Source organism: Stegastes partitus, unplaced genomic scaffold (assembly GCF_000690725.1).
Source record: "Stegastes partitus isolate 25-593 unplaced genomic scaffold, Stegastes_partitus-1.0.2 Scaffold51, whole genome shotgun sequence".
In the NCBI taxonomy this organism is placed as follows: domain Eukaryota; kingdom Metazoa; phylum Chordata; class Actinopteri; family Pomacentridae; genus Stegastes; species Stegastes partitus.
Window position 1 is genome coordinate 27,656 of NW_007577782.1, and position 26,221 is coordinate 53,876.

The 26,221-nt window shown below is 40.8% G+C and overlaps 3 protein-coding genes across 5 annotated transcripts; 1 reads left to right on the plus strand and 2 right to left on the minus strand.

The window, feature by feature from the left end:
• Window positions 1-874: 874 nt before the first annotated feature.
• LOC103376555 (transmembrane protein 198-like) lies at window positions 875-3,971 on the plus strand. Of its 2 annotated transcripts, none has more exons than XM_008306952.1 (4): window positions 875-1,028; window positions 1,208-1,783; window positions 2,629-2,777; window positions 2,952-3,971. In XM_008306952.1, the coding sequence occupies exons 1-4, from the start codon at window positions 875-877 to the stop codon at window positions 3,099-3,101; spliced, it is 1,029 nt and encodes a 342-aa protein (XP_008305174.1). In that variant the 3' UTR covers window positions 3,102-3,971. The 2 variants fall into 2 exon arrangements, with proteins under 2 accessions (XP_008305174.1, XP_008305175.1); XM_008306953.1 differs by having other exon boundaries at window positions 2,629-2,706; window positions 2,952-3,089.
• Window positions 3,972-4,272: 301 nt separating this feature from the next.
• mmp19 (matrix metallopeptidase 19) lies at window positions 4,273-9,457 on the minus strand. Its single transcript, XM_008306954.1, has 9 exons — window positions 9,272-9,457; window positions 8,998-9,083; window positions 8,715-8,845; window positions 7,380-7,592; window positions 7,048-7,293; window positions 5,807-5,932; window positions 5,355-5,519; window positions 5,135-5,262; window positions 4,273-5,042 (listed from the first exon to the last, which is right to left on the minus strand). Exons 1-9 carry the CDS (start codon window positions 9,365-9,367, stop codon window positions 4,812-4,814), a joined length of 1,422 nt encoding a protein of 473 aa, XP_008305176.1. The 5' UTR covers window positions 9,368-9,457; the 3' UTR covers window positions 4,273-4,811.
• Window positions 9,458-14,807: 5,350 nt separating this feature from the next.
• suox (sulfite oxidase) lies at window positions 14,808-25,335 on the minus strand. Of its 2 annotated transcripts, XM_008306956.1 has the most exons (5): window positions 25,257-25,335; window positions 21,065-21,135; window positions 20,249-20,423; window positions 19,247-19,516; window positions 14,808-18,238 (listed from the first exon to the last, which is right to left on the minus strand). In XM_008306956.1, the coding sequence occupies exons 2-5, from the start codon at window positions 21,121-21,123 to the stop codon at window positions 17,015-17,017; spliced, it is 1,728 nt and encodes a 575-aa protein (XP_008305178.1). In that variant the 5' UTR covers window positions 21,124-21,135; window positions 25,257-25,335; the 3' UTR covers window positions 14,808-17,014. The 2 variants fall into 2 exon arrangements, with proteins under 2 accessions (XP_008305178.1, XP_008305177.1); XM_008306955.1 differs by lacking the exon at window positions 25,257-25,335 and having other exon boundaries at window positions 21,065-21,216.
• Between the last annotated feature and the right edge of the window lie 886 nt (window positions 25,336-26,221).

The window sequence follows — 26,221 nt, forward strand, 5'->3', positions numbered from 1 at the left end:
CCTTTAGCCCCACTGCAGCTCTCTGCAGGCCGGCCAGCTTAAATATCATATATAATCTTTCAAGACTACTAGTTGGGGCACTTCCACTGAGGAAGGTGGGGGGAAGTGGAGATGAAATGTAAACTAAGCATTGTTTTGAATACAATTAGATGAAAAATTCAGCTTCAGGCCATTTTGGACTGTAGCTCAATATATTTGAAGCTAAATAAACTATATTTAGACTTACATGGATATATGGTTTTCACAGGGTGGTAACATCTGCAGCCCTGTTGCAATTTTAAGAATAAACTTTTGTAAAAAAAGAAAAAGAAAATGAAGATAGTTCAGTTGCCATGAAACAACAGCAAAAAGAAAAAGAATGTATTATTTGATGGCTTTCCTCTTTCCATTTGATTCTTAGGAGACTTTCATAACTAGATTATTTTAATTGTGTTAAAAAATGCAAAAATTTAATTTTAATCAGGTGACATGACACAACTGTCTGAGCTCAAACCGATGAAGGGGAACGAAGCTTGCTCGTGGATTACAGTGAGTGAATGAGCTGTTTGTGTGTTTGCTGTGGCATAGAAGGTTTGACTGAGTTGCAGTTGCAGCTGCACATACAGAGCAACTTAGAAGAAGTCACAGTTGACCTGAAGATTTCACACTTCACCTTTACCTCTTGAATACTTGGGTTCTGTGTTTTAATCAGGATAAAACTGTTTAGTTGTTTCTTAACTAAGAGCTGACCTCACGTTCCTATTTTTCTTAAGTTGTCAATTTTTTTCTCTTCTAGTCACCAAACCTGCTCAGATGGACTTGAGATAACGCCAACGGAAGTTCTACTCTCATCCTGAACTTCAGCCGGTCCCAGAGCCTTTGACATTCAACCAGAATGGCAGATCCCAACGGGCTGAGCTCAGAAGGGGCGGGGGCAGGCATAGCCGAGGTCGACGCCTGCAGTTTGGAGATAGAGAGGAAGTATGATGTCATCCCTGCCGTCATCTGCTCGATGTGCTGCCTGTTCGGCATCATCTACTGCTTCTTTGGTGAGCATCCCTGCCGGGTTGCAGACTGTATACACATGAGCTGATAGATGTAGTGTGCTGTAGTTGTTCTGTGCTTACATTATGTTCATATAATGGGATTTCTGCTTATTACTCTACACCTTCCAACTCCCAATTCCCTAATTCCTCACTGTAGATCTCCTCTGTGTCTCCTCTTCCAGGTTACCGCTGTTTCAAGGCTGTCATGTTCCTGTCTGGCCTGATGTTTGGCTCGGTCATCATTTTCTTGCTGTGCCACAAGGAACATGTGCTGGACACACAGCTGAGCGTGGAGGCCAGCGCAGGTATTGGCCTCGGTATAGGCCTCCTCTGCGGTCTGGTCACCATGCTGGTGCGAAGCGTCGGCCTCTTCATGACCGGCCTGCTGCTTGGCCTTCTCCTGGCCCTCGCTGCCCTGCTGGTAACTCACCAGTTCTACACGCCGACCACAGTCTGGGTGCCGCTGGGTGCTCTTCTGGGAACGGGCATGCTGTTCGCTGTGCTGACACTGCAATGGCAAAAGCTCTTCACCATGCTCTCCACTGCTGTGTTCGGGGCAGCCATCATGACAGTGTGTGCTGATTACTTTGTGGAGATGCTGGCTCTGGCCACACATGTGTATGACTGTTTGCGTCTCACACCCGGACCAGCGCTCTGCTGGTACAGCTGGGTCATTCTGGGCATCTGGCCTGCTCTCAGCCTCATAGGAGTTGTGGTCCAGTGGAAACTGACGGATGACAGCTTCTCACACACTGAGGGTAAGGATGGAATGTCATGATGCTTTCACTCTGCTGTGGGTGTGAGTCAGGGCCTGAATTGATCAAATCTCTAAGAATAAAATGGAGAATAAAACACATTTGTCCAGCAACTGACTCCTTCTGGAAGCAAAGTCAGTTAGATTTCAATGCATCTCTCAAGCGATCACATGATTAATCACATGTATGCTCACAGAGTAGGACCAGCTAGTCAGAATTTCTGAAAACTTTTTGGTGTGAAATTTTTAATACCTGAATTAGCAGTTAACTTTTGTATTTAAATGAAATGTGAACTGCTAGAAAAAATGTTTTAAGCATTGTTTTGAATAAGTTTGATTTAAAAAAAGGACTTTGAGCCATTTTAAACTGCAGTCCCGCATATTTTAAGCTAAATATACTAAATTTGCACATTTGCACATTAACTATAATGTCACAGAGCTAGAAATGTGAAACGTAAAGATAGTTTAGTTTACTTGCCATGAAACCAAAATTTTAATGGTAAATAACACTGACTGTATGACTGCTTGTGCTTCACACCGCACACTGCTCTGAGCATACATGGGTAATCACATGTATACTTAGAGCAGAAACAGCTAATCAGAGACAAGTATTTCTGGAAAAAAAAAAAAAATTGTGCACATTCCGTAATACTCAAATGAACGTAAGTGTTTTATACCAACCAAAAATCCCATCAAATGGAAGGTTATCACCAACCTCCTCTAAATCTAATTTAAACTTAAAATCAACCACAACCACTGATATTTTCAACAAATCTAATAGTAACAAAGTTTTATTTCTGTCTCTCGAAAATTCATACAGCTGCTCTTGAATTTCTTTTCCTCTCGTAGTTGTTATCAGTCGGCGACAAAAGAGAGTCCAGCTGATGCGGATTCGAGAGAAGGACGCCAAGAAGCGACAGCAGGCAGGTGGGCAGGAAGGCACGTACCGTCGTAAACCCACCCCAGTGAAACGTTACGCTGGGGATCTACTGGCACCGGTCAGTGTCACCCAACATGGCGTGTGCTGTAGTCATTATTGTGTTTTTACAGCATCAGTTTTCCTAAAGAAAAAAGAAAAGGGATCTTGTTTGTTTGTTTTTTTATTGCTGTCAAGTTGATGCCATCATTTATGTGCCTCACTCATCTTTCCCTGTGTTGCTCCTCTCTCTTAGAGCTACCTGCAAAGTCTGCGGGACAGACAGATGGGCACAGGTACTTCCCTTAGCAGCCTGGGCACCGCCAACCACACCATGATCGACTTGGACTACGACACCGGGTCCACCGTGCCTCTCACTGCTACAACTCCAGTCGTCAGGGTCTGAACAATGCACAGATAAGAAGGGACTACATAGTGCTCTCTGGTTCTCCAACTGTGTCTTCCTAATGTAGAGTAGAACCTGTTAACTGCTCCACTATCTAAGGCTTCTTTTTTTGCCTTTAAATTGGTTTGAAGCAAGAATGGATGTTTCTCCAGAGTCAGCTCTGGGTGTCCAGTGAAACCGAATGCTGCTTTCTGGGGAGACGTCAGAAGGTGTCAAGCTCCTGTTTGATGATCCTAAAACCACTGCAACCACTGTTTCTCAGAGAAACACAAACTAACACAGAAAGGTCACCCATTTCCACTCATGATGTATTAAATACATAACGGCAAGTTTGAGCCTCAAAAACAGATGTTTTGGTAGTGAATATGACAAAGCAGTTTGTTTGAAATTAAGTGTACTGTACTTAAAAAGTTAGTCATTGCCATGAAGTGTTGTGCTATTACTTGTCTTTCTGTTTAACCGTGTGGTCGTAGGATTTGTGGAAGGTTATCATTAAAGTGACTTTTATTTTGTGTATTTTTTTAAAGATGTAGTGTGGTGAGAGAGTAAAATCTGACGTGAACATGTTGAAAGAGGATGGTTTTTGCAACGTAGCTCCTGTCAGAATACATTTAGGTGAAGAATTTAGTCTGTCATGTATGCTTGTGGAGTAAACGTTTTATAATTTAATTTATATAATGACCAAGTACATGGTAGTGTTGGAAAAAAAGGACAAAAAACAAAGCATGTTTGTTGTTAATTTGTAGATTTTTAAATAATTATCCATTTGTTGTTTGAATTTTTCAGGGACGATGCACTTGTTTCCTGGATCTGTAAATACCTGTTGATAGAAATTTCAAAGATAAATAAATTTGTTTGATACAAAAACAACACATTTTCGCTCATCTCTTCAGTCAGATCAGTTGCACTGTTTGTCTCTGCAGCCTCTTAGCAACACTTGGCAGCATTACTCACCAGATTTTTCGTCGGCAATAAAGAGGTCATGGGGAGGATTTCCTACTTCGCAATTGGTTGGAGTTTCCATGGTGCCTCCAAAGTTTTTTTTTTTGCAGACAGCACAATGCAGGACAGACCACCCTTTCATCACAGTGAACATTAAATATATTTTTTCCCCCTTTTTGTGGGAATGTGAGCAACTTTTCTGGTGACAGAGAATTGCAAATCCAGAAGGCAGTTTTATTATGGATGTCTTGTTTAATTGTAGAAAATGTCACATTTGTTATTTAAAATCAGGACACAAATGTATGTTGGCCAGTGTGATTCATGACATCGTGGAAATGTGCACTGAATATACTTAAGGAGTCGGTTACACTAAACTGAGCAGAAAATGCACAGTCCCATCACCATAGTACAACTTGCTGAAATTATTACGACACATAATTCAACACATATGTCGAAGCAAAAAAAACAAAAAAACAAGGCCTTGATTCTTCCCAGAGATCATATAAAATCTTGCATAATACTACAGTCACAAAAACACACATACACACTACAAGAAGTGAGCCTCACGAATATCAGCCTGTTCTGGAGGGTGTGGGTAGATTGATCCAGTGAAATGAAATGAAAAGTCTCAAACTAGTTTTTCCAATGAATGATGATTCACAACGTGTTACTACGGCTGAGGTTGTGTGATTGTCAATGCCCCTGGAGTGGAACCAGCACTCCCTGATTCAGGCCTGCTGGTACCTGCTGCCTCCTAATGGTCAAACACTAGCACCGCATCCAGCGTTCCCTCTTGCTCAGAGGGTATCCTCTCTCCGTTCTGAGCAGCTCATTCACTCGCCAGTACTGATCGCCCTTAAAGACGTAGATCTTGTTATTGGTCCAGGTGAAGGCGGCGTCAGGAGCGGATGGCACTCCGGAGAAGAGCATGCTGAGCGGTTTGGGGTAGAAAGTTAAGTCGTTGTACTTCAGCTCATCCCACTGCCAGTGTTCTGAACCCTACACAGGCAAACAGCAACAAGATGCAATTAAAACTGAGGATTTGTCCGAGTAGAATCATAAACATGTGTACTGCTTCTCCTCACAGTTACCTTAATGAAGACCAGCTTCTTGTTTATCTGCAGGTACAAGGCTGCATCAATGTTAGGAGGGATGCGTTTCAGTGGTTTGGGGTAGCCGTAGTCCAGCAAGAACCCAGTGTACTTCCACACTTGATTACCTGTGACCCAGACGGAGCAGAACTGTTAGATTCAGAACATTCAGGACTGACAGCTGCAGAACAAAAATCCAGGTCGACTAGACATAAATTACCTTTAAAAAAGTATGTCTTGTTGGTTTTTTGAGAGTGCACTGCAGCATTCAGGTTTCCAGGGAGTTCCCTCCACAGTCGGTCAACTTTTATCGGCGTGTTGTGTCCAAGATCAGAAATGGTCCAGACATAATCACCACTAAAAGCAAAGGTTTTGCTCCAAGGACCTGATTCAGGATATAAATCATGTAAATACTTTATGATTTAAAAGCACTTGCAATCTATTACTCTATTTTACTCTATGTTACTAAAAACTATTACTCTCTAAAATTGCTTTTCTTCAACATTAGTAGAACTTTTAAAAACTTGATTTCATCATTAGTTTTTTTGTTTGCTTTTTTAAAACTGCATTGATTGCTGTTCACAGATCTTTGTGGCAGCTCACAGACACTCCTAACTGTATTTTGTGTTCATACTATGGCTTTCTCTGTAATTATTCTGACCTGTAACTTACCTAACATGATGGCATCCAGCGTGGCCGTGCAGGGATCGGGTATGTGCTCATTTCCGTGACTGCTTTCTGTGGGAAACAGGCTTTGTGGCGTTGTTGGACTGGATAAAGTGCTGGTGGCGCGTTTGCCTAAAACAGAGAAGCTGCAAATTTTAGGATACATTTTCACATTTTGTGCTTATTTTGACAATTGAAACCTACATTAATAATGCTTTCATGCCACTAGTGAGACATTTAGATTATTTAGATTTGTGTTTCATTTTTGTCAGATACTTTGCTTTAATACTTCTCTGCAGATGAGAGTGTGATAAGGTTCAAAACAGTTAATCTGTTAAAGCATCTTAAAACAAGTTTTGTTAACTGTTAGCAGATACACTGATTGACCTTATAACATGGGCAGGTCTCCGTTTTGAAAGTAAGCAAGTTCTGCAACAATATCAATGAATAATACATTGTGATATATGTTTCTTTAAAAGTGGAAAGATGACATTACAAGATTGTCAATTCAATACTGGTATCAATATTTCAGGTTATTGTTTCATATGTGTTTATTTAAAAAACAAACAAACATGACAACCACATCTTATTTATGATACCTTAAAGGTCCGATGTGCAGGATTTAAGGAGTCATATAAGCAGAAATGGAAAATAGTATTCATTAGTATATCACCTGACCCAACCTACCCAAAACTTAACCACCAATCACAAATTATGCCATTTAGATTTAGGTGATAAGCCTGGCAGTGGCTCTAAAGAAGGTGTTTAGCATTTTTAGCAGACGCCTTAAGTTTTCATATGTTTGGAATAAGAGGATGAGGTGCAATATACAACCTCACCACTAGACGTCACTAAATCCCACACCGTGCACATTTGAACATTATTAAAAACTGACAGAACAGGACGCTTTAAATTTGCAAAAAAAAAAAACAACTGTCATTGCACATGTTTGGCATATATGCACTGCAGTTTCCTTAACCACAACCACAAACAGGATTGGAATCATCACCCCAACTGTTCTCTTCAGAGAATTTGTAGTCTGTTTAGTGTTTTCTGCAATAGCAGAGACTAAAGTTTGAGTAAGAAGTTCACAGTATCTGCACACCAGCAGCTGCATGCAGTGATGTTATGTCAACTCACATGTGCTGTTTAATGCAAATTCACCCATACTTGTACACTACAATCAACACCAAATAGACAGTCCTGGTCTAGTCTCAGCACAAACATCCTGCCAGACCTTCACTCACCATATAGCGCCTGGATGCCTTTCACATCATCCGAGTGCAGCTGGAAGTTGGAACGGTAACCAGTGTAGACTGGTGCCATCAGAGCATTTTTGAACTGGGAGTGACCCAGGCCAAGGGCATGGCCTATTTCATGGGCGGCTACAATACGCAGATTAGTACCATAACTTGTCCCCTCAGTCCAGAACTCATCATCATCAAAATGGACAATACCAGACGGTGGTGACTCAGCATGAGCCAGCACATGACCTGCAGATGGAGCACAAAACAGGAGTGATTATGTCTTCTAGGAGCCAAGTGAACGTTTAACCGATATATTTATAGAGAAAACTAACCACGGCCATCAAAAGGGACAGCGCAGTAACCATCTCTCTTATGGAAGGAGATCTTTATGTCCGCTCTGCCATAGTTGACCTCTCTGAAGGTCAAAGCCGCCACATCACTCCAGTAGTTGAAGGCAGAACGGATGGCCGTCCTGATGTCTGACTTGGACATGTCATTGGTGTCCCTGTAGATGCGATAGGTCAGACTCTTCTTTCCCCAACGGCCTGAGAGATAAGAAGTCTTATTTCGAGGTCATCATAACAAAACTGAAAAAGTTAACACTTTGTTCAGCTCTGTGAGAATCAAAATAAAGGAGTCAGCTTCAGTGGTGGAAGGAGTATACAGATCTTTACTTAAGTAAAAGTACCACAAGTATAATGTAATAATACTCCATTACAAGTAAAAGTCCTGTTAGAAAAGCCCTACTATGAGTACGACCGGTAAAGGCATAGAAGTATTAGCAGCAAAATTAAGTAAAAGTACTGGTTTGGTCCTTCTGAGTGATAGATTGTTATATAGGATATCATCACAGATTATTAACAGTGAAGCGTCAGCAGCACTAGAACCAGAGTACAAGCAATTTAAACCTGCTAACGTAGTTAACTTGTGCTGTTTAAAAAGCAAAAGTAACGATTCTCAGCTTTAAAGCATAAGCATAGAAAAAAAATGCAGATTTCTTGTTGTTGACAGTCTTATGAAAAAGGACCATTCTTAAAGTCAGCCAAGCTAATTAAAGACTCCCTTTGGTGCAGATTAATTATTTTTATTACGTTAATGTGTCCATGAAGTCTTTCTTATATGCTGGAAGACACATCATGAGCAAAATAAGCAGTCAAAGCCATGGCTTAGAGATATCGTCTTACAACGATGACAATCTCAAAAGCACAGATCAAGATTTTCAAGGTTCATACGCAACAAATCAAATGTACCAATCCTGTTAGCCCGCAGGGTGGAGCTTTCTATAGCATTGTTGTCCTTCGAAATCATTTTCTGATTTAAACATTTCTGTCTGAATTAATCCAGAATTGCCGCTTGCCAGTGTGTGGTGTAGAGTAGTTTTACAATGTTTGAGTAAAGTTGTAGGTGAGCTGGTGTGCCCAGGCTGCAGCTAGGAGGGGAAGGCTGGGCGGAGATAGAAGCAAACTTAATAGATTTGCACCATTTAAATTAAGCAGTTTTAAAGTATGAAGGAACGATTTTCTTGGAAATACTTCTAAATATTTTGTTTTTGATACATGGAAATGAGTTTTTAAGGGTTTAATCAATCACCAAAGAGGGATTTTATATCATGAATCAAGGTAAATTTATGGAGTTAAGAGACAATAGAAATACACTTTGCGGCTCACCTAACACTCTGTACTTGTGAAATTTCTTGTTGAAAGGATCCTCAATACCACAGCGGGGTTGTCTCATCACTTCCAGGGTGGCTTCATCTACTTCCCCAGTGAGTGGCAGCTCATTCACCCGCTGGAAGACCCTGACAAGACAAGACACAATCAAACATCTGCAAACTGCTGAAACAAAAAGACAGCACCTTTGTAGGAAGTATCGCTCCAGCAGACCCTTATCTAATAGTTGCTGTGATGTAAACCTAGAAAAGTTCCCAGAAAGGGCAATAATCTGAGTTACCTGAGAGCTTCAATGACCTCCTCCAGGTAATGAGGGTCTTGTGGGTCAGTGGGTTCGTTCAGATAGCCATACTGCCTCAGATAAGCCTGTATATATGTGGGTAAACAACAAAGCATTTATGTTTTTGAAAGAATACTTTAATTTACACAAAAATTAAGAGAAATGTAAAAAAAAATAGGAACATACAGTCCTCTGACTCACTGTTGAGATAAATCAGAAATGTCAGGTGAAAGTGAGTGTTGAAGCAGATTAGGAAAGCAAGCCATCATCCTACCTTTGCTTCATTTAACTCGGCCCATTGCACCACAGCACAGAATGTTCCTCTGAGGCAGAGCACCAGCAGCAGCACCAGCAGCCCTGAGTAGTCCATAATTAATTTCTGATCAGCAGCCTCAGCCGACCCAAATATCCACAGCTGGTGCTCAAAAGCCCGAGAAGCGTTCAGCAGAGCCCCACAGCCGACTCTTTGTTCTCTGGGTGCTCTGGCAGTTTTTAACTCAGCCAACGCATGAGTCAGCCCTGTGGCTACGATGATCCACCTCTGAAGAATGAGGATTACAAGAGCAGCCCGTTGACCTACTGTCAACATGTCTGTTGCTAAATTGTACAGCTGTTCTGAGAGGATGTGGAGCCCTTCCTTACATCCAACCAATTTATAGAATTAAGTCCAAAGTAGTTAGTTCAGTTTCTTTACAAGTCACTGAAGAGAAGACATGATCCCAGCGTGAAACTATCACTGTATCATTCTTGTATTATTCCTCAGAACAACCGATCCCCTAATGTTAATACAGTACTGGATGTATCGCGGTTCAATTATGGGTCTAAACCACAGGAAGGACCTCACCCTCCATCTGGACATTCCTGTCATTCCCACACCTGCATTACCTGGGACAAATACTTACGTTTACAACACAGACAAATAAATCCATGACATATCCATGCAGGGATAAATCTAATATAGGTTTGGTAAGGAAGGAACAACTGAGGTAACTTGTTTTCACAGAGTTTATTTGTTTTTTTTTGGATTCTGAGAGGTAAAATTAACTTCAGTTTCACATATGAAGAGAACAACTGTGATTTTTAGGATTTTTCAGCAATCTTTGTGTGTTTGAAAGTGGTCACCGCATCAAAAAATTCAGCACACAGCATAAAAGTTACTAATATTTTCTAATGCTATTGTTTATTTCCATCAGTACTGGTTAACCACAGGAGCAAAACATGTCAATATTCTCAAAAATTAAGCACAGATGAACAACCAAAATGCAAAAGTATTTTAAAGAATAACAATTATTGTGTATTTTTAAGCCTCTTTTAGGTCATTGTTTTGGTTTGACATGGTTCACATGCTATAACATGCATCTATTGTCAGCATTAAAAAAACCTGACACACATATATGTTATAGAAAGTCGACTACATGTAAACTGTCCAGCACCAAGGCAGACTAATTTGGCAATTCACTGTTGAAATCCTCACGTTTAGCAACCAAAAGAGTCAGATGTTTATTTCATAGGTGTTGATTCACCAGAACAGATCCAAAAGGAGATTGCATCAGGGATTTGAATTCTCAGGTAGACAGAAAAACAACTTCAAAGGGAAGGTCATGTTGCTCTGTCTACTGGAAATGTTTTGCAAAAGGTTAGTCATATAATAAGACAATAATATGTTAAAGGGTGTGTCTTTGCTAGCTTTTTGTGATGTCTTTATGCCCCCTAATGGCCAAAAACACATTGATAAGTCAACTTTTTGAATTGTGAGCAGAAATATTCTTTATGTGATCACAAACTCAGTTGTGGCAGGGCCTTGTTGCAGAGCTTTATATATGTAGTCACATCTCAGTGATTTTGTTAGTGCGTCTGTGCTTTCAATTTTAGTATTTGTTTATGTGTAAACCCTTTGGTTTTTCAATAATTAGGTTTAACTGGGAAGAAGAACATCTGCTGATCCATTTTGTCTTTCTTTAAAGAACTGGACATGAGGGGTTTTGGGTGGCAAGATGAGTTGGGTTTATTAGCAATGATCAGCTTTCACCAGTGACGCATTGATTACTGTTTCTATCATAAGCCATTAGTCATCCAGGTCATGCTAATCCATGGTGCTTCAGTAGAAGGCACTTGCACTTCTCTTTCTGGTTCTTGAAGATGTTTCACCTCTCATCCAGGAGGATTCCTCAGTTCTAAATGACCCATAACTCACATGGCCAGTGGTCCATTAACAGCCCAGGGTTCACATGCTCCAAGGTTCGTAAGATTGTGCCAGATGAAGGATAACATAAGGTGGTAATGGTGGTTAAACTGTCTGGAAAGGGATCTCAAGACTGCATAATAAGTACCTGATACATGTTGCTGCAGACCCTCTCCACTGTTTAGAGACGGCTGTTCCAGTTCAACACCTTCACTCCTCTCTTAAACCATCTGTCTTCTCTGTCTAGAATGTGAACGTCGCTGTTCTCAAAGGAGTGTCGCTTATCTTTTAGATGCACTTGGACTGTTGAGTCTTTTTGCTGACTTAATAAAGGAAACTACAAGTTTCATTTGCTTTCTCAATACATGTGTTTCTTGTCTTTTCCCTCTGTGCTGGTAGGGACATGCTCAGCCCGGTGGTGTGATGCTCTGATATCAGAACTTTCTATCACCAGAAGAGAAGAACAAATGGCAGAACACCATCACCATCCCATATGTAGCTGGTATGTCTGAGAAACAAGGACTCAGAGCAAGCAAGACTTTGAGACAAAAACTGGTTCATGCTGAGGATAAAACACCCAAAGACAGGCTGAGCAGTGTTGTATATGCAGTACAAGGCAGTGAGGAGTGCACAGACCTATATATAGGGGAGACTAAACAACCACTTCACAAGTGCATGGGTTAACACAGGACAGGCAGCTCCTCAGGACAAGACTCAACAGTTCACCTGAAGGATTAGGGACGCTCCATTGAGGACAGCATTGTTCACTTTCTAAACAGAGAAAACAGATGATTTGAAAGAGTAGTGAAGGAAGACATCTATGTTGAACTCAACAGCCATCTCTAAACAGAGCAGGGAATGTACAACACCACATATCAGGTACTTACAATGCAGGCTTATGGATCCTGGATTCTTAATGGGTCATTAGCCATGTGATTTGGAGGTGAGGACTCCCCATTGTTCAACATAAAACTGACAGAGCCTCTTTCACGAGAGGTAAAATGTCTTCAAGAACCAAAATGAGGGGTCCACTTGCCTTCTTCTGGAGTTCATAGGAAAACAATTTCAGCAAATTTGATTCCTTTTGGTTTCTGCTCATCGGAACACAGCAGAGTCTTTTGTTATCAGTTTTTTTTGTTTGTTTTTTTTAAATAAATTTCAGTTTTCAGTTGTGTAGATTTGATCAAAACCTGTTTAAAACCACAAGCATTGTAACATCGACATTAGATATATCCAACCGTACATAACAAAAGGCCGATGTTTTCTAATGAAGTTCTCATATTGTTGCTAAATTTGGGATAGGATCACACTAGCCTGCTGTGTGTGGAACTGGTATAGATGTTACGGAGGCATTAGGCGGCCAGACAGCTGGCATCAAGATGTGAGTGTATGGTTGGCATCATATAGCCTCACCACACAAGTACCACACAGAGAGCTTGTCTGTGTACAGTCTTCCAACAGCAGGGCTTGACCTCTCCATTCTTTCAGGAGGGAAGAGTAATAACTCTTTTTCAGCTACTGTCTATAATACTATGATGTGATCCAGCTCAAATTCTTATTCCTCAGTTTTAATACATCACATTTGCACATACGCATTAAGCTAAAAACTCACATAGACAATTAAGTAAGACTGTTTCCTTGATGCTAATTTTGTTTTAATATTACTTATAGAAAATCTGCTCACAAACTCTACCCACATCCTGCACATTCCTCACTGTATCACAACTTAACCGCATGGAAGGAAAATAAATGAAGCTCGACTGCACTCGTTTGCATTTGCCACCTATGTGACACAGTTCTCTGTACTTGCTGACTAGAGAGCAGTAGAGTCAGCTTAATGCTTCCTGTCCACTATATCTGTCATTGTTGTGACATTTTCATAATTACTGGCAGTTTAAAAAAAAAAAAAAAAGGAACAAAAAGCAGGAACAAGTAAGGAGTGGGAGTACAGTAAGCCTTTTAAGGTGATGTTGCTCTTGGCCAGCCTGGTTAAACTGGTGATGAATGTATCCAAAACAAACACACAGCAGCATTGTATTGCGTGTGTTTGATATGAGGTGATATTTTTCATGTTGCTGACTTTGCTTTCCCCTCACTCTTTGTCATCTATTCTTAGTTTACGTCTAACAGAGTGTTGCACAGTTGCTTTCTTCTGCACGCATTCAAGCAGATCATGGTTTTGTACCTGCGATTACTGTTTGTCTCAAAACCAACAGCAAAAGGGTTTTCTCAGTTACTGCATCCAGGCTCTGGAGCAATAACTTCAATAACATTAAGTCCCACTGTTAGCAATATTAAATCAAAATCAAGAACTCATCTTTTTTCTCCTGTTTTTATCCCTGGTCATGTCCTCTCTTTGTCATTTTGTTTGTTTTTTTTAATTACCCTGCTGATTTGTATTGCTCTATTGCATGGTTTTACTTAATTACCTCTTTTACTCTTGTCTATCCCTCTTCATGTGTTCATGCTGTCTTTACATGTACTTCCACTCAAGTTTTTCTTGTCACCTTCTGATCTGCAGTTAGTGGTCCCACCAAACTGTCTTGTGTTTACGTTTTCTTGTTTGTTATCTGTCTGTTTGTCTCACCCCAACCAGTCGAGGCAGATGGCCTCCCTCCCTGAGCCTGGTTCTGTTGGAGGTTTCTTCTTGTTAAAAAGTGTTTTTTCCCCTCTCCCCTGTTGCTTAGCGCTTCATTAAAAGCAGTGATGAATCCATTTTTATAGGATAGCGAGGATTAGAACATGACTCACATTGAGCTGCCACAGAAGAGCATTCCTCATTAAACTTTCTGTTTTTTCCGGTTGGGAAATCGCTGTAGGCCAAATTCTTCTATCATTCGTACACCATGAGGATTCATATATATGCCTTTTAATGCAACCCTCAACTGATGAAAAAAAAATCCTGAAAAAGTTGGTAGCAGTAAAGCTTTTAAACTTGCTGAAGTTAGAATTTAAATGACATCAGGCTTAAGATAGAACCCTCTAAGGGGATTCACTATTGGTTGTAAGGTGAGGCCACCCCTTGGCTTCTTCCTTGCCTCATGGGGTATCTCTGGATTCGCTGAGTTTTCTGTATAATTTTGTAAAATTTTAACATTCATTTTTAATCAGGTAACTTCGTATAGTATGTATTATTACAGGTTCCCAGCTTTAACATTTAAGTTGGTCAGATACATTTGTGTTATATATAGTAATGGAGGGTCTTTGAACTTCTAGCATCAGTCTTATTTCTCTACTGGAAAACACTTTGGCTCAACATCTGTATTTAATGTGTTATATAAATACACTGACTTGACTTGAAATCAAACAGAATACATCAATTCTCTGAGTCTGGGTCAACTGCATAACCATATAAATGTGTTGTCTTTATCTGTTTGACGCAGTTCTGCTTACTCCAACTTTAGTCATGTGTGATTCAGAGACAGATGAATCCTAGAAAATGGTGAAATAAATCTAGTTTTATTGAAGAAAGACATCTGTATACTTCAGCATCTTCCGGTTTGAGTAAACAACATGCAGGAGATGATCTGGACTTAATCCCCAGGACTAGAGGTCAGGTTGCTCATCATCACGACAACATCATGATGCCTAGTTCATTAATGCAATAAGAAAACACCAAACTATGGAATGTGGGTTCAATCAAGGTTTATTATCTTTTACATGGATATAAAGTTTGTTTTATAGTTTACTGGGTATCTTATTAGTTTTATCTTGCCATAACATCTGTTACAATAAACTTTCTTCCCTTCTTCCTCTTCACCCAGCATTCTCCAGCAGGCTCTTGCAGTCCTTTCATATCCTGTTTCCGCTGTGACCACATTCGGGAGTCACGAACGAAACTCACAAAACAAGATACTTGGAAACCTGAATGTATTAGTATTACAGCCAGACTTCAGGTAATAGCTTAATACAGTTTTACAAGTTGAAGAAGCTTGCCAAAGCCAAGAAAACAACATGCAGGATACAACATGTCACTACAAATTCTTGGAAAGAGTAGGACAGAGCATATCTTTGCAGGTGAAACTTGATTTCTGCATATTTTAGTCAAAAAGTCCCAAATGTTTTCATTTTTTATGTTAAGCTGCTTAAAAAACATGAAACAGATACATGTGAGTGTAAACTTTTAAATGACCTAATTTGGCTTTTCAATGTTCTTAAGAGAACCAAGTTTAAAAAAACCCCACATTGCTTAAGATGAGAAGTTGTGAAAATTCTGAAGTTTTCTTGTTTCAAAGGTGCAAAAGTGGGAAAATAAAAATGATACACACATTGTGATATGTAGCTGTGTTGTGCATATATGCAAGTAAAACAATATTATTTCTATTATATTCTTTTGTTGTTCTAATTAATGCAAAAAAGCTGGGTATGATTTTGACAATAATAAACTTAGAGTATGTTTATAAGTAATATTTTAGTCTGTCCTTTAAAATAAATCTTTAAGAGAAACAATCTGATTACATTTGTTTGCCAGTCTGGACTCCAGTTATCTGATGACAAAACAAGAGCTAATCTAAGACGTGCTGCATGACACGGAACAGTTTTAGCACTAAGAAGCAACTGAATCAGCAGAAGTAAGTGAGTGTAAAATTAGAGGTCTTTATTCATCATCAACACTAACGGAAATTTTACAGTAACCACACATTCAGAATATGTAGTGTAATCCATGTGCATATCATAGGTGTTGCTGACATGACAGGAATCGCCAATATGACTTGAATAATTTAACAGTGGTCTGACTGCATATTTCTTTGACCATGAAAGCAGGCTCCTTTTTGGAAAAGCTCTGCAGTTACTCCGGTTTTTAAAACAAACAAACAAACAAAAAAAATTAAAAAGGTGAATAATTAGGTTCAAACTTGTGCTGCTGTTGTTTTTCTGGTCTTACAGATAAATCAAGTTAGCTCCTGCCACTTTTCTCTATATGCCTGCTTCGTTCTGGCCTCTCCTTACACTAAATGCCAGAGCACGGAGACAGAACAGGTCAGAACTGTGGTCAAGCAGAGCTCAGACTTGTGCAATGTGCTGTAGTGTTGCAGCATAAACACAGCTGGACTTCAGTTAGATCTTCACTTCATATCGCCGCTGAAACAGTGAAGGGCAGATCTACTGACAGTTACTGCTGCTAAATCTCCTTTAAATTACTTGAAATTCTTCATTAAAAAGCCATATTATTAGCATCTCACCTGCAGAGGTTATTGATGAGCAAAAATAAAGCAGCAGATGAAGCAACACTCCTATGTTTTAAATATTCCAGCTTGATCCTACGCTCCAGCAGCCAGCTGTTGTGTTCAGTACAGTGAACGCTCTCTTGATTTAAAACAATAACTCTATGTTAAACGTACCTCTCCTCTACATTCCTATTAGATTTAAAATAATTATATAAAATCAGTGTTATAAATTATGTCCCATGTTAATCATAAAATTAATTCAACCCTTTTCAACATACTCACTGATTACAAAAATAAATGTTTTCCATAAAGACTTCACAATGACACAACTGAACCACATTTTCAGTTAAGACTGAGCATAACGCATTACTAAATATAACAGAAATGTTTTGGTTGTTGTCATTTGCAGCCTTTTTAGCTTCCTCCTAAGGATGAACTGCTGCGAATCTTTCAAATCTCACAGGCAACATGATTGTATAAATACTTTAAAGGCTGAGTGACAAAAATACTTCAAAATATCTGTTTATAAAACTGTTTCATTTCCTTTTTCCTGTGTTTTTTTTTTCTGCTGAGTCCAAGAAACACACTTAAAATATAGTCCACTCTGTGATGACTCTGTTAGATGTAAAACCTCTTTGAATTCTAAAAGTGGATTCAGCCACTGAGTCTATTCCTCACTCTCATCCTCTCTGATCTTCACCGTCACTCTGTGCCAGGCGTTGCTCAGCACGCCTCTCAGATTCCAGATTGGAGGAACCGTGTCCGGCTGCATGTTGTAACTGTTGTCAACTGCTTTGCAAACGATCTCCAGCTCTCGAGCATCGGGAGGAAGAGGGGCCGTTATCTCCCACAGCTTCCAGGCCCAGGCTCGTCCCGTCGGAGGTGACGGTTCGGGGGCTTGTCCCTTGTCACCGCTCCTCAGCTGGGCCACCTGCCACGTCTTTCCTCCGTCCAGAGAGACATCTACACGTACCACCTCTCTGCCGCCGCCGCTCCACGCGTAGCCCTTCACCGTCAGTGTTTCCTCGCTGCGATCGATCTCGGCGCTGTCTGCCGGCGTGGTGATAGCAGACTGGATAGGCAGCTCCTGGATGGCTGGAGCGGATTTGAAGTCCACTGTGTCCCAGTCCGTCCCGGGAGAGAAACCTTTGTAGTCGTTCTGCTGCCAGTGGCTGCTGCTCTCGTCTGCACTCACTACGATCTTACCCAGCCACTTCACATTGCGTGCGCCCACGGTGCCTGGTACCACCACCCGGACGGGGAAGCCGTGGTCGGGGGGAATATCCTCGCCGTTCATTTGGTATGCCAGAAGCACATCACCTTCCTCGCTGACTGCCTTGTTTAGAGGGATTGAAGCACCGTACGTAGTCCCCGTCACATCTGTATCCAGTCCTTCAAACTGAACATGGCGTGCCCACTGGGCCACATCTGGCTTGTAACCAGCGGCCAGCAGCACATCCCTGAGCAGAGCGCCGCTCCATGTGGCGTTACTGATGGCAGCTATGCCCCAGTTCAGTCCTTTCACCTGCTTCACCTTATTCATTTCACTACGGCGGTTACCTGCACACTGCAGTGTAGCAGTGATGGTGTGCTTGGGGAATCGTGTCTTCAAGTCTTCTAAAGACAGCGTCAGAGTTCCTCCAGGCAGACCCTCCACATGCAGCTGATATGAGGCCGGGTCCACCTGAGGAACGGGCAGGTGGTTTCTTTTGAAGAAGAAGGCGGAGGGCGTGATGTAGCTGTCAGAGAGGATTTCAGGAGGCGGCTCAGCATTGAAGGGCTTCAGGTTGTTGATGTGCAGGACAGGGTGACGTTCTGGGTCAGAGGAGTAGGGGTCAGATGATTTAACAGCCTGCTGCTTCTTTAGGTCCTCTAGGCTCAGCTCACCAACCTTCATTAACCACAAACACAAAGGTTTTATTACGCCACATGGGACTGATAGGTGAAAACACACTTTTTCTCTCTCACCACTTGAGGGAGTGCCAGCATTCAGCCTACAGCAGTCAGTTTTTCCTCAGTGTACAGTACGCAGTAGACCTTTTCATATGTGTCTGCAGTGACCAGCTGCAGGATGAACAGCATGAACGACAAGTTCAGTTCATTTAAGGACAAACTTAGCTGATCCCCAGCTAAACCTCTCCAATGACACGGTTTCACATAAATCCCTTTTTGTCAAAGACACAACTAACTTTCTTTCATGGATCTGTACGGTTAATAAATGCTCAAGGGGGTGTTTTAACATATTATGCCTGAAGTGTTAAGTTAAACAATCTCAAAGAAACTACTGCATATTGTCACTTGAGATTTATTTTTATAGCTTTAGTCACTGATTTTATCAGCTATCTAAACTTTTACTCACCAAAGCATTTTCTGAGCACTAAACAGCAACAGTCAGGTGATGACACAGGCTGTAAACCAGCCGACCGTTTAGTCAGATTGACTTACAGCAGAATTATAGCAAGCACAGGCGGTCAAAGTTGAACCGGAGACTCTGCCTTTAATCTCTGATGGATTTTTGTAACCAACTGAGTTTGCTATTGTTACATGTCAAATGGAAGTCAGCGATGGTTTGCACTTAAGGTCTGCTGAATGGTTCAAATGCAAACGTCTACACATAAGCTACATTGTTCAGTGTTCTGCACCAGCTGTGTTGTTTGATGGAACTTGTTCCACCCAAATGATTATCTACTGAAAACAAATCTTTCTCTGAGTGGCTCCACTGTTAATATTCTACACCTACTTCATGGTTTGCACTCATTTTATAGTAAAAACTTTTTTTTTTTTTTTTTAACTACATAAACAAACTTAAAGTGCTCGTTGTCACTATAGAAATACATTTTAAGCCTTACATTTGTTTTCAGTTTAGTTCTCAATCATCAACAACAAACAGGTGTCCCACCTTATATTCCGAGAGGATTTCCAGGACATGTTCCTGGTTGTGTACAGCATACAGCGCCCAAAATGGTTCAAGGGCACCACCTGCTGCCAACAAGATTTTATCTCCTCCAGGGTGCATGGCCACAAACTCAGTGATGTCGTAGACGCCGCCTTTGTAAGTGACCCAGATGCCATTTTCCAGGGAACGGTGTTTTGTAACTTCCTCTTGGCTGAAGACGGGAAGAGAGGAGCTCTTCTCTATAGTCTGCACTCCAATGTCTGCCCGCTCAGCCTGCACAGGATCAGAGGCAACATCATTGTTGTGAGCCATTAAAACAGCAACAATATGAAAAGGCTTGAATTAATTAATCAGTCAGCAAGGAATCCACATTTTGTTGTTTTGCTTTTTTTAGTCAGTAGACATGTACACTAATAAAATTGCACAGCACTTGCAATAAAAACATATTCCCTGCCACTTTCGAGCAGAAAACATAAACACTCAAAAACTAATTTTACATTTAAGCCTATAGTTTCGGTCTTTCACCAGCTCGTACTACCAAACCACACAACTGTGCAACTAGAGGCCTTAGTCCTAACTGTGCAAACAACACGTTGGTCAGCCACATGGCCTCTGTTTGTCATGGGCCTGCGTGTTCCTGAGCAGTGAAGGATTTATTTTTTTTCCTTTGAAAAGCTCAATAGTTGTGAATAAACAAAACAAAACACAACAGACCAGACAGCAAGAGCTTTTGAAACAAACATGATTCATATAAGTCCTTCTACTGTGACAGCAGAAGCTCTTGAAACCGACACTCGGCAGCCTCGTCTTGTTAATTATTCACATATTTATGGAGGAGAAATGTACTCATGGTCTGGAAAGTTCACATTTTCTGACTGTAAATGTGTAGGATTTCCACTTTCTTTTTAAGTTGCACAGCAGTTATTAAACATTGACATAATTTTACCCTCGTACACAAAGTAAATGAAAAACTGACTGTCTTGACAGATCTTATCTCTTCCTAACCTTGTGATGGTGCAGGCCATAAGCCAGGACAGCCCCTGTACCAGCCAGCAGCCCTGCCAAGCCATGTTTCCAGCTGACGCTGTGGACATGCTGGTGCGATCTGTGGTCCTCGCTGCTGCTGCTGCTGCTGCAGAGACGAACTGCACACGATACCACAGCAGGTGCCACCTGATGCCTAGGAGACCAAAAAAATGTGACTCTTACACAGATAAAGCTGATCTCACAGAATACTGAGTACAACGGCATGCTTAAGACTAACTACATCACTTTGGTGTATTCAAAAAGTGTAAAATATCCATCCATCCATTATCTATACACCGCTCAATCCTCACTAGGGTCACGGGGGGGCTGGAGTCTATCCCAGCTGACTTAGGGTGAAGGCAGGGGACACCCTGGACAGGTCACCAGTCTATCACAGGGCTACACTTAGAGACAGACAACCAAGCACACTCACATTCACACCTACGGACAATTTAGAATCACCAATTAACCTCAACATGTTTTTGGACTGTGTGGGAGGAAGCCGGAGAACCCGGAGAGAACCCACGCTGCACAGGGAGAACATGCAAACTAAACACAGAAAGATCCCAGGCGCCCTAACCGGGACGTGAACCGGGGATCTGTGAGGCAACGGTGCTAACCCCTGAGCCACAGTGCAGATCCAGTGTAAAATATAAGGTCGGCAAAAGGTGGAGCTCAGGCTCCACTGTTATAAACTACTTTGTCGAAGGCACGTCAAATACAAATATGAGACAGCAAAATTAATTACCCAGAACAATACCAACGACAAATCACCTTTTTGTTACAGTAGCATACCTTTGAGTGTTGAGAGGGCCAAGTCGAGTTAGGCTGTGGCAGCGTCTGAAAAGCAGCATCGCATTGATGTTCTGGAAAGAAATCAAGTTGAGAAAAAAAAGAAAGAACAGACAAAACATCTTCTTTAGATTTAAAATACTACACAAATACCCTGGTGAGCTCAAAGTGAACAATGATGTAAAACAGATCTTTAATCATAAAGATTTATACTAGCAGGCTACAAAGGCTAGTAGATTGATCATCCTTCTGTAATTAGTCTGCTAGCCTGAATTAAGACAAGCATCAGTTTATTTAGAGCAGTCAGTGCGTCACAGAAAACACTAACGACATTTTTTTCTAGCAGCTTTCCATCCAGATTGAACGTTGGAGCTTTCAGCAGTCACAAGTGCTTCTGGAAATAATTCTTTAAAATGAGCATCAAAGAAATAAGCTGAGCTTGCAAAGCCCAGTAACAGCCCTCCTACATGTAATGTGAAATGTGCGACGACTGGTTAACACAGACATACTGTCTCAGAGTTTGCACAATTTGCTGTTGCTGCATTGCTCACCAAACTTTCTCTACCTTTACAGAAAATGTGTTTGATGACTGAGGGAACCTTTAAACCCTTCAACTCCTCCTCAACTAACCAACCAACCAGCTGTGACTTCACACTTTAAAAGGAGCCAACCAGCAGAGGGGGAGTGAGCAGGGCAGAGGAGGAGGAGGCCCCAGTTTCAGCTGACGCCTGTGAATGATGTCCAAGTCCATTTCAGTAAACAGAGACAACTTGTCCAGCATCCAGTAAGGAAAGAAAATCAAACATATCTCACTCAATCGAAAAAAAGAAAAGAACAGGACCTTATCTTCGGTGGGTTGACATTTAAACAATAAAAGCACAGGTTATGACTCAGTAATGACCAACTCCTTGTGTAACGCCTGTGGTAATGACTCCAGCCTGTTTGTGCTGGGCGGCTTCATTAGGAAAGATCTCTGACTGACTGACTGACTGACTAGAATAACTAAAGATTATAGATTTTATCTGCTAATTTCACAATCAGGCCAAAATTAGAAGCACAAACAACAAAGAAAAAAAGCATTTCTAACAGGCCACTAATAAAACGACAGGTAGCTCGGCTTTATCAGTTGATTATGTGTCTTATCACCGTCTGCTGGGACCATTAAGATTACTCGGTGTTATCTTGAAGGAGCTTTCACTGAGCCAGCTCTTTAAAGAATGACCACAATAATGTCCCACTAGTTCTGCTACTGACTCCCACTACGTTTCTACGCTGAGAAACAACTTTTCTTCTTACAGTAAGCATGATGATGTCCAGCAGTTGAGTCATATGTTACTAATGCAACGACCTCAGGCCACTTCAGTAGAACTTACGCTGGTAAAATTCACATTAGCAAAAAAAAGTCTCACTTTGAATGAATTTCATTATATTATACAATCATTGTTTTAAACCTGGTTAACACCACACACCTGATATTAAAATTGATCACAGAACAATAATACAAGTGTACAGCAATCACAGAAGCAGGCAGAGTTCTTATACAGGACAATACCCAGATACTATAATGCAGGGGTGCCCAATCCTGGTCCTCGAGAGCCCCTATCCAGCATGTTGTAGATGTTTCCTTCTTCCAACACACCTGATTCAAATGATCAGCTCATCATCAAGCTCTGCAGAAGCCTGATAACAACCCTGATCATGTGAATCAGGTGTGTTGGAAGAGGGAAACATCTAAAACTTGCTGGACAGGGGCTCTCGAGGACCAGGATTGGACACCCCTGCTGTAATGGAACCACACTGAGGCCTTTTGATTCAAATAGACAATAATGGATAGAATACATATCTTGCAATAACTTCTTAAAGTTCTGCCTTCCCTCTGATCTACAGAGACAGGCTGATCTGTATGATCAGAATTTGGATGTGAAATAATTAGGTTGGAAGCACAGCGTGGGTGGATGCACTCTCAGCTACAGCTGATCTGGCACGTCTGCACCATTCCAATTAGCTATAAAACCAGAGGAGCCACTTCACCCAGCTCTCTAACTGCTGACTGTGCTTGTGGTTGCAGCTATGGCTGTTTTGATTCAGTCTGCGGCACAGTTTTTTAATCATGAGTATAACACTAGCTGCATGCAGTAAGGGTTGAGTGATTATCAGAGCTAATTGTCAGCATTGTTTTATCTGTATTCTAAAAAAAAAGGTGCTACTTTGGCTCTGATTCAGCAGCATCTCTCTATCTGTAGTCCTCTTGCGGTCTGGAGCAATGTCTCGTCTACAGCACATTCTGACTATCAACACTGAAAGATAAATGATAAAAAGTTCTCTTTTTAGTAAACATGTGTAAAATATACACAAGCATTCTACAGTTTGACTCTAAGGTTTTATTTTAACTGCAAATATATATATATATATATATGTGTTCCAAATATTGTCTCCTGGTCACTAATAATCAGCATCTGTGTCGACCACAAACATGCAGCTCCTGCGGTGTAATAGAAACACATCTGTGGTGTCTGATAAAAGCACAGTGGGTTGAAATCGTTCAGCTGGACACATTTATGGCCCAGCAGATTCGAACTTATCCACAGCTTTACTCATGATAACCAGGTGAAGCAGCTGCATTCACATTGTATTACTGTGGCAGCTCTGCCTTGTGAAAGGAGTAATAAACAATAAATACATCCTATGAAGTGTCACATTATTTTTCTTGTCTGCAGCATCTACAGAACATTTCTTTAAACTGCCAGTGTGTGATAACAGGACAGACACACTAACTGTTCATACTGATAACAGGGAAAAACAAAAGTGCTCCTACCTCCAGGGGCTCTGTAGTCCCCATAACATGGCTCTAGCTGTTGCATTTACTTCACCGTTGTTCATTTAAATCATGAATTTAAAAATGAGGAGATATGCAACCTGTTGTTTGTGGTAAAGCCCACTTCAAGTAAGCATACTGAATGGAAATATAAATGCAGCATGTGTTATTTTATTAAATTCTATCCATTCCTTTAAACATAATGAAATAAGCATGTGTTGCTTTAACACACGGCATCTCAACAACAGAATGGATGTCATGAAAACACCAAGAACAACAGAGAGTGGGGTTATAGATGAGAAATTACAAGTCAGTAATAACTCACTGATATGCTTCACATTGAGTTAATGAGGTGGTTGATGCTACTTGTCGAGTCTTGTCCCACTATTTCTGATGGGCTTGGAGACGTTGGGGGACATTTTTGGGATCATAGATCATCATTTCTTAGCCGACAAATGATGGAGTTGTGGACACTGAAGTACATGACTACGGCTCTAACTGACATGTCAACATCCAGCATGTCAACATCCAGTTCTTGTCTTTCTCTTGCTACCTGTGGCATCGTGTCATTTGAATAAAGCTGTAGTTTAATGTGTAGTCACTGGTCAAAGGAGGGTCTGTGTGCTGGTCACACTGTCTGATCATTGTGATTTAAAGCCACACCTGACCAAGGTGTGTGGATTAAACTCAATGGTCCAGAAATGAAAGGCTTTACTTTTTTTTCAAAGTGAGAAAATAAGATCATCTGCATGCTGTTTACACGTCTGATCAGTATATATGAACTTTCTACGTGTAAAACAACATTTTCCTCACTATAACAAACATAAGAAACACATCCCCAGCTGTTAAAAAGATGCAAGCTCTCTCAACTGTAAATTAATTATTTACCTGCCTTTTTTTTTTTGACAGTGACCATAGATGTATTTCTGAAAAGCTAGTTTGGAGAACTGTGTGACCTTCAGTGATGACTCTATAAAGCTCAGTATATGTGCTCTCTGTAGCTCAGTGCTCTCTCGGTGTTTTACCTTTACAGGATGTGTCAACATTAGCTAAACCACAGAGATACCATCTGACAGAAACGAGGGAAAAATCACACCTATAAATGACCTAAAATCACAGGTTACTGAGGCGGCATCACTGCAGACACATTTAACACAGACAACCAGTTACACTTTTGACTGAAAGGCTTGGTTAATGTTTAAAGAACACATGCAAGCTAGCTTAAGTCATTAATTTAGCCTAAATTGGCTAACTAAGCTAACAAGTTAGCAGACATGACGCTCTGATTCACCGGGTCCGACCAGCTTTTATTTATATTCGTAAACAGAAAAAACCCCGACATTTCAGTTCCCGTCTCCTCATTCAAACCGCAGTACTCACTTCAGTGGTTGTTGATGTTCTTCAAGATGCACCGATGACACAAACGTCGCTCAGCTCTGAACGCTGCACAAACACGGAGCGAGCTGCGTTCAAGAACAACACTGCTGCTCTCAGCCTGCGGAGGCATGAGGCACCTCCACATTCCGCCCAGGGCAGGAGATCCGCCCAGAGTTAGCAGAAAAACAACCGCTAGGATGAGCTGCGCTTCACTGGTTCCTCAGGAGTTAATAAATTACTGTTTGAAAGAACATGACTGTATATTACATCCATCTAGCTAACAAATGAAGCACTATAAAATGTCAAATCAGCTTTACGTGTGTACACAAACAAGACCTGTAACTACAGTTTTTTTTTCTTTGCTCTCATTTACATACACAAAAATCATATAACTTCGAACGAGTAGCAGGTTAAAGAAAGGAAAATAGACTATAGATATTTGTAAAAGTGCCTGTGTAACCCTCCTATTATTTTTGGGGTCAATTTGACTCAAATCAATGTTTAACAAATGACTGAACACATTTTTTCAGTTTTATTTAAAGATCTATTTACACATAACCTTGGGTAACAATTTTAATCATGATATTTTCTGAAGGTTTAAATTGCTGGGGTCAAACTGAACCCAAGGATAAAAGATATTAGTAAAACTGAAGGTAATAAGAGGGTTAAAGCAAACCAGAAGTTTAGTGTAGATTCTGATGATGCAGGGTTGTTGACACTTGTATACACTAGGTAGGTGGATAACTGTGCAGGAGATTAAAAAAAAAAAAAAACATGAACAGGTATATAACATAATGTATGCAGTGGTTCAGGTTTCGGGGATTCAGGATTTGAAGTTGCATTGTTTGTTCATTGTCTTGGCACCTACCTTGTTGCCTTCCTTTAAGGTTCCCTTTATTAAGGATGTACATGTTATGACGTTATTAATGGTAATAAATAGTTGATATAGTTGATTAAAACTGGAAAAA

Coding starts and splice junctions, on each gene's coding strand:
- LOC103376555 (XM_008306952.1), top strand. CDS start 875: ATGGCAGATCCCAACGGGCTGAGCTCAGAAGGGGCGGGGGCAGGCATA. Junction 1,029..1,207: donor CATCATCTACTGCTTCTTTG/GTGAGCATCCCT, acceptor CTCCTCTTCCAG/GTTACCGCTGTTTCAAGGCT. Junction 1,784..2,628: donor CAGCTTCTCACACACTGAGG/GTAAGGATGGAA, acceptor TTCCTCTCGTAG/TTGTTATCAGTCGGCGACAA.
- suox (XM_008306955.1), bottom strand. CDS start 21,183: ATGTTTTGTCTGTTCTTTCTTTTTTTTCTCAACTTGATTTCTTTCCAG. Junction 20,424..21,064: donor GGCCCTCTCAACACTCAAAG/GTATGCTACTGT, acceptor TTGGTCTCCTAG/GCATCAGGTGGCACCTGCTG. Junction 18,239..19,246: donor AAATCCTCTCGGAATATAAG/GTGGGACACCTG, acceptor TGGTTAATGAAG/GTTGGTGAGCTGAGCCTAGA.
- mmp19 (XM_008306954.1), bottom strand. CDS start 9,367: ATGGACTACTCAGGGCTGCTGGTGCTGCTGCTGGTGCTCTGCCTCAGA. Junction 7,593..8,714: donor TCACAAGTACAGAGTGTTAG/GTGAGCCGCAAA, acceptor CTTATCTCTCAG/GCCGTTGGGGAAAGAAGAGT. Junction 7,294..7,379: donor TGTCCCTTTTGATGGCCGTG/GTTAGTTTTCTC, acceptor CTCCATCTGCAG/GTCATGTGCTGGCTCATGCT.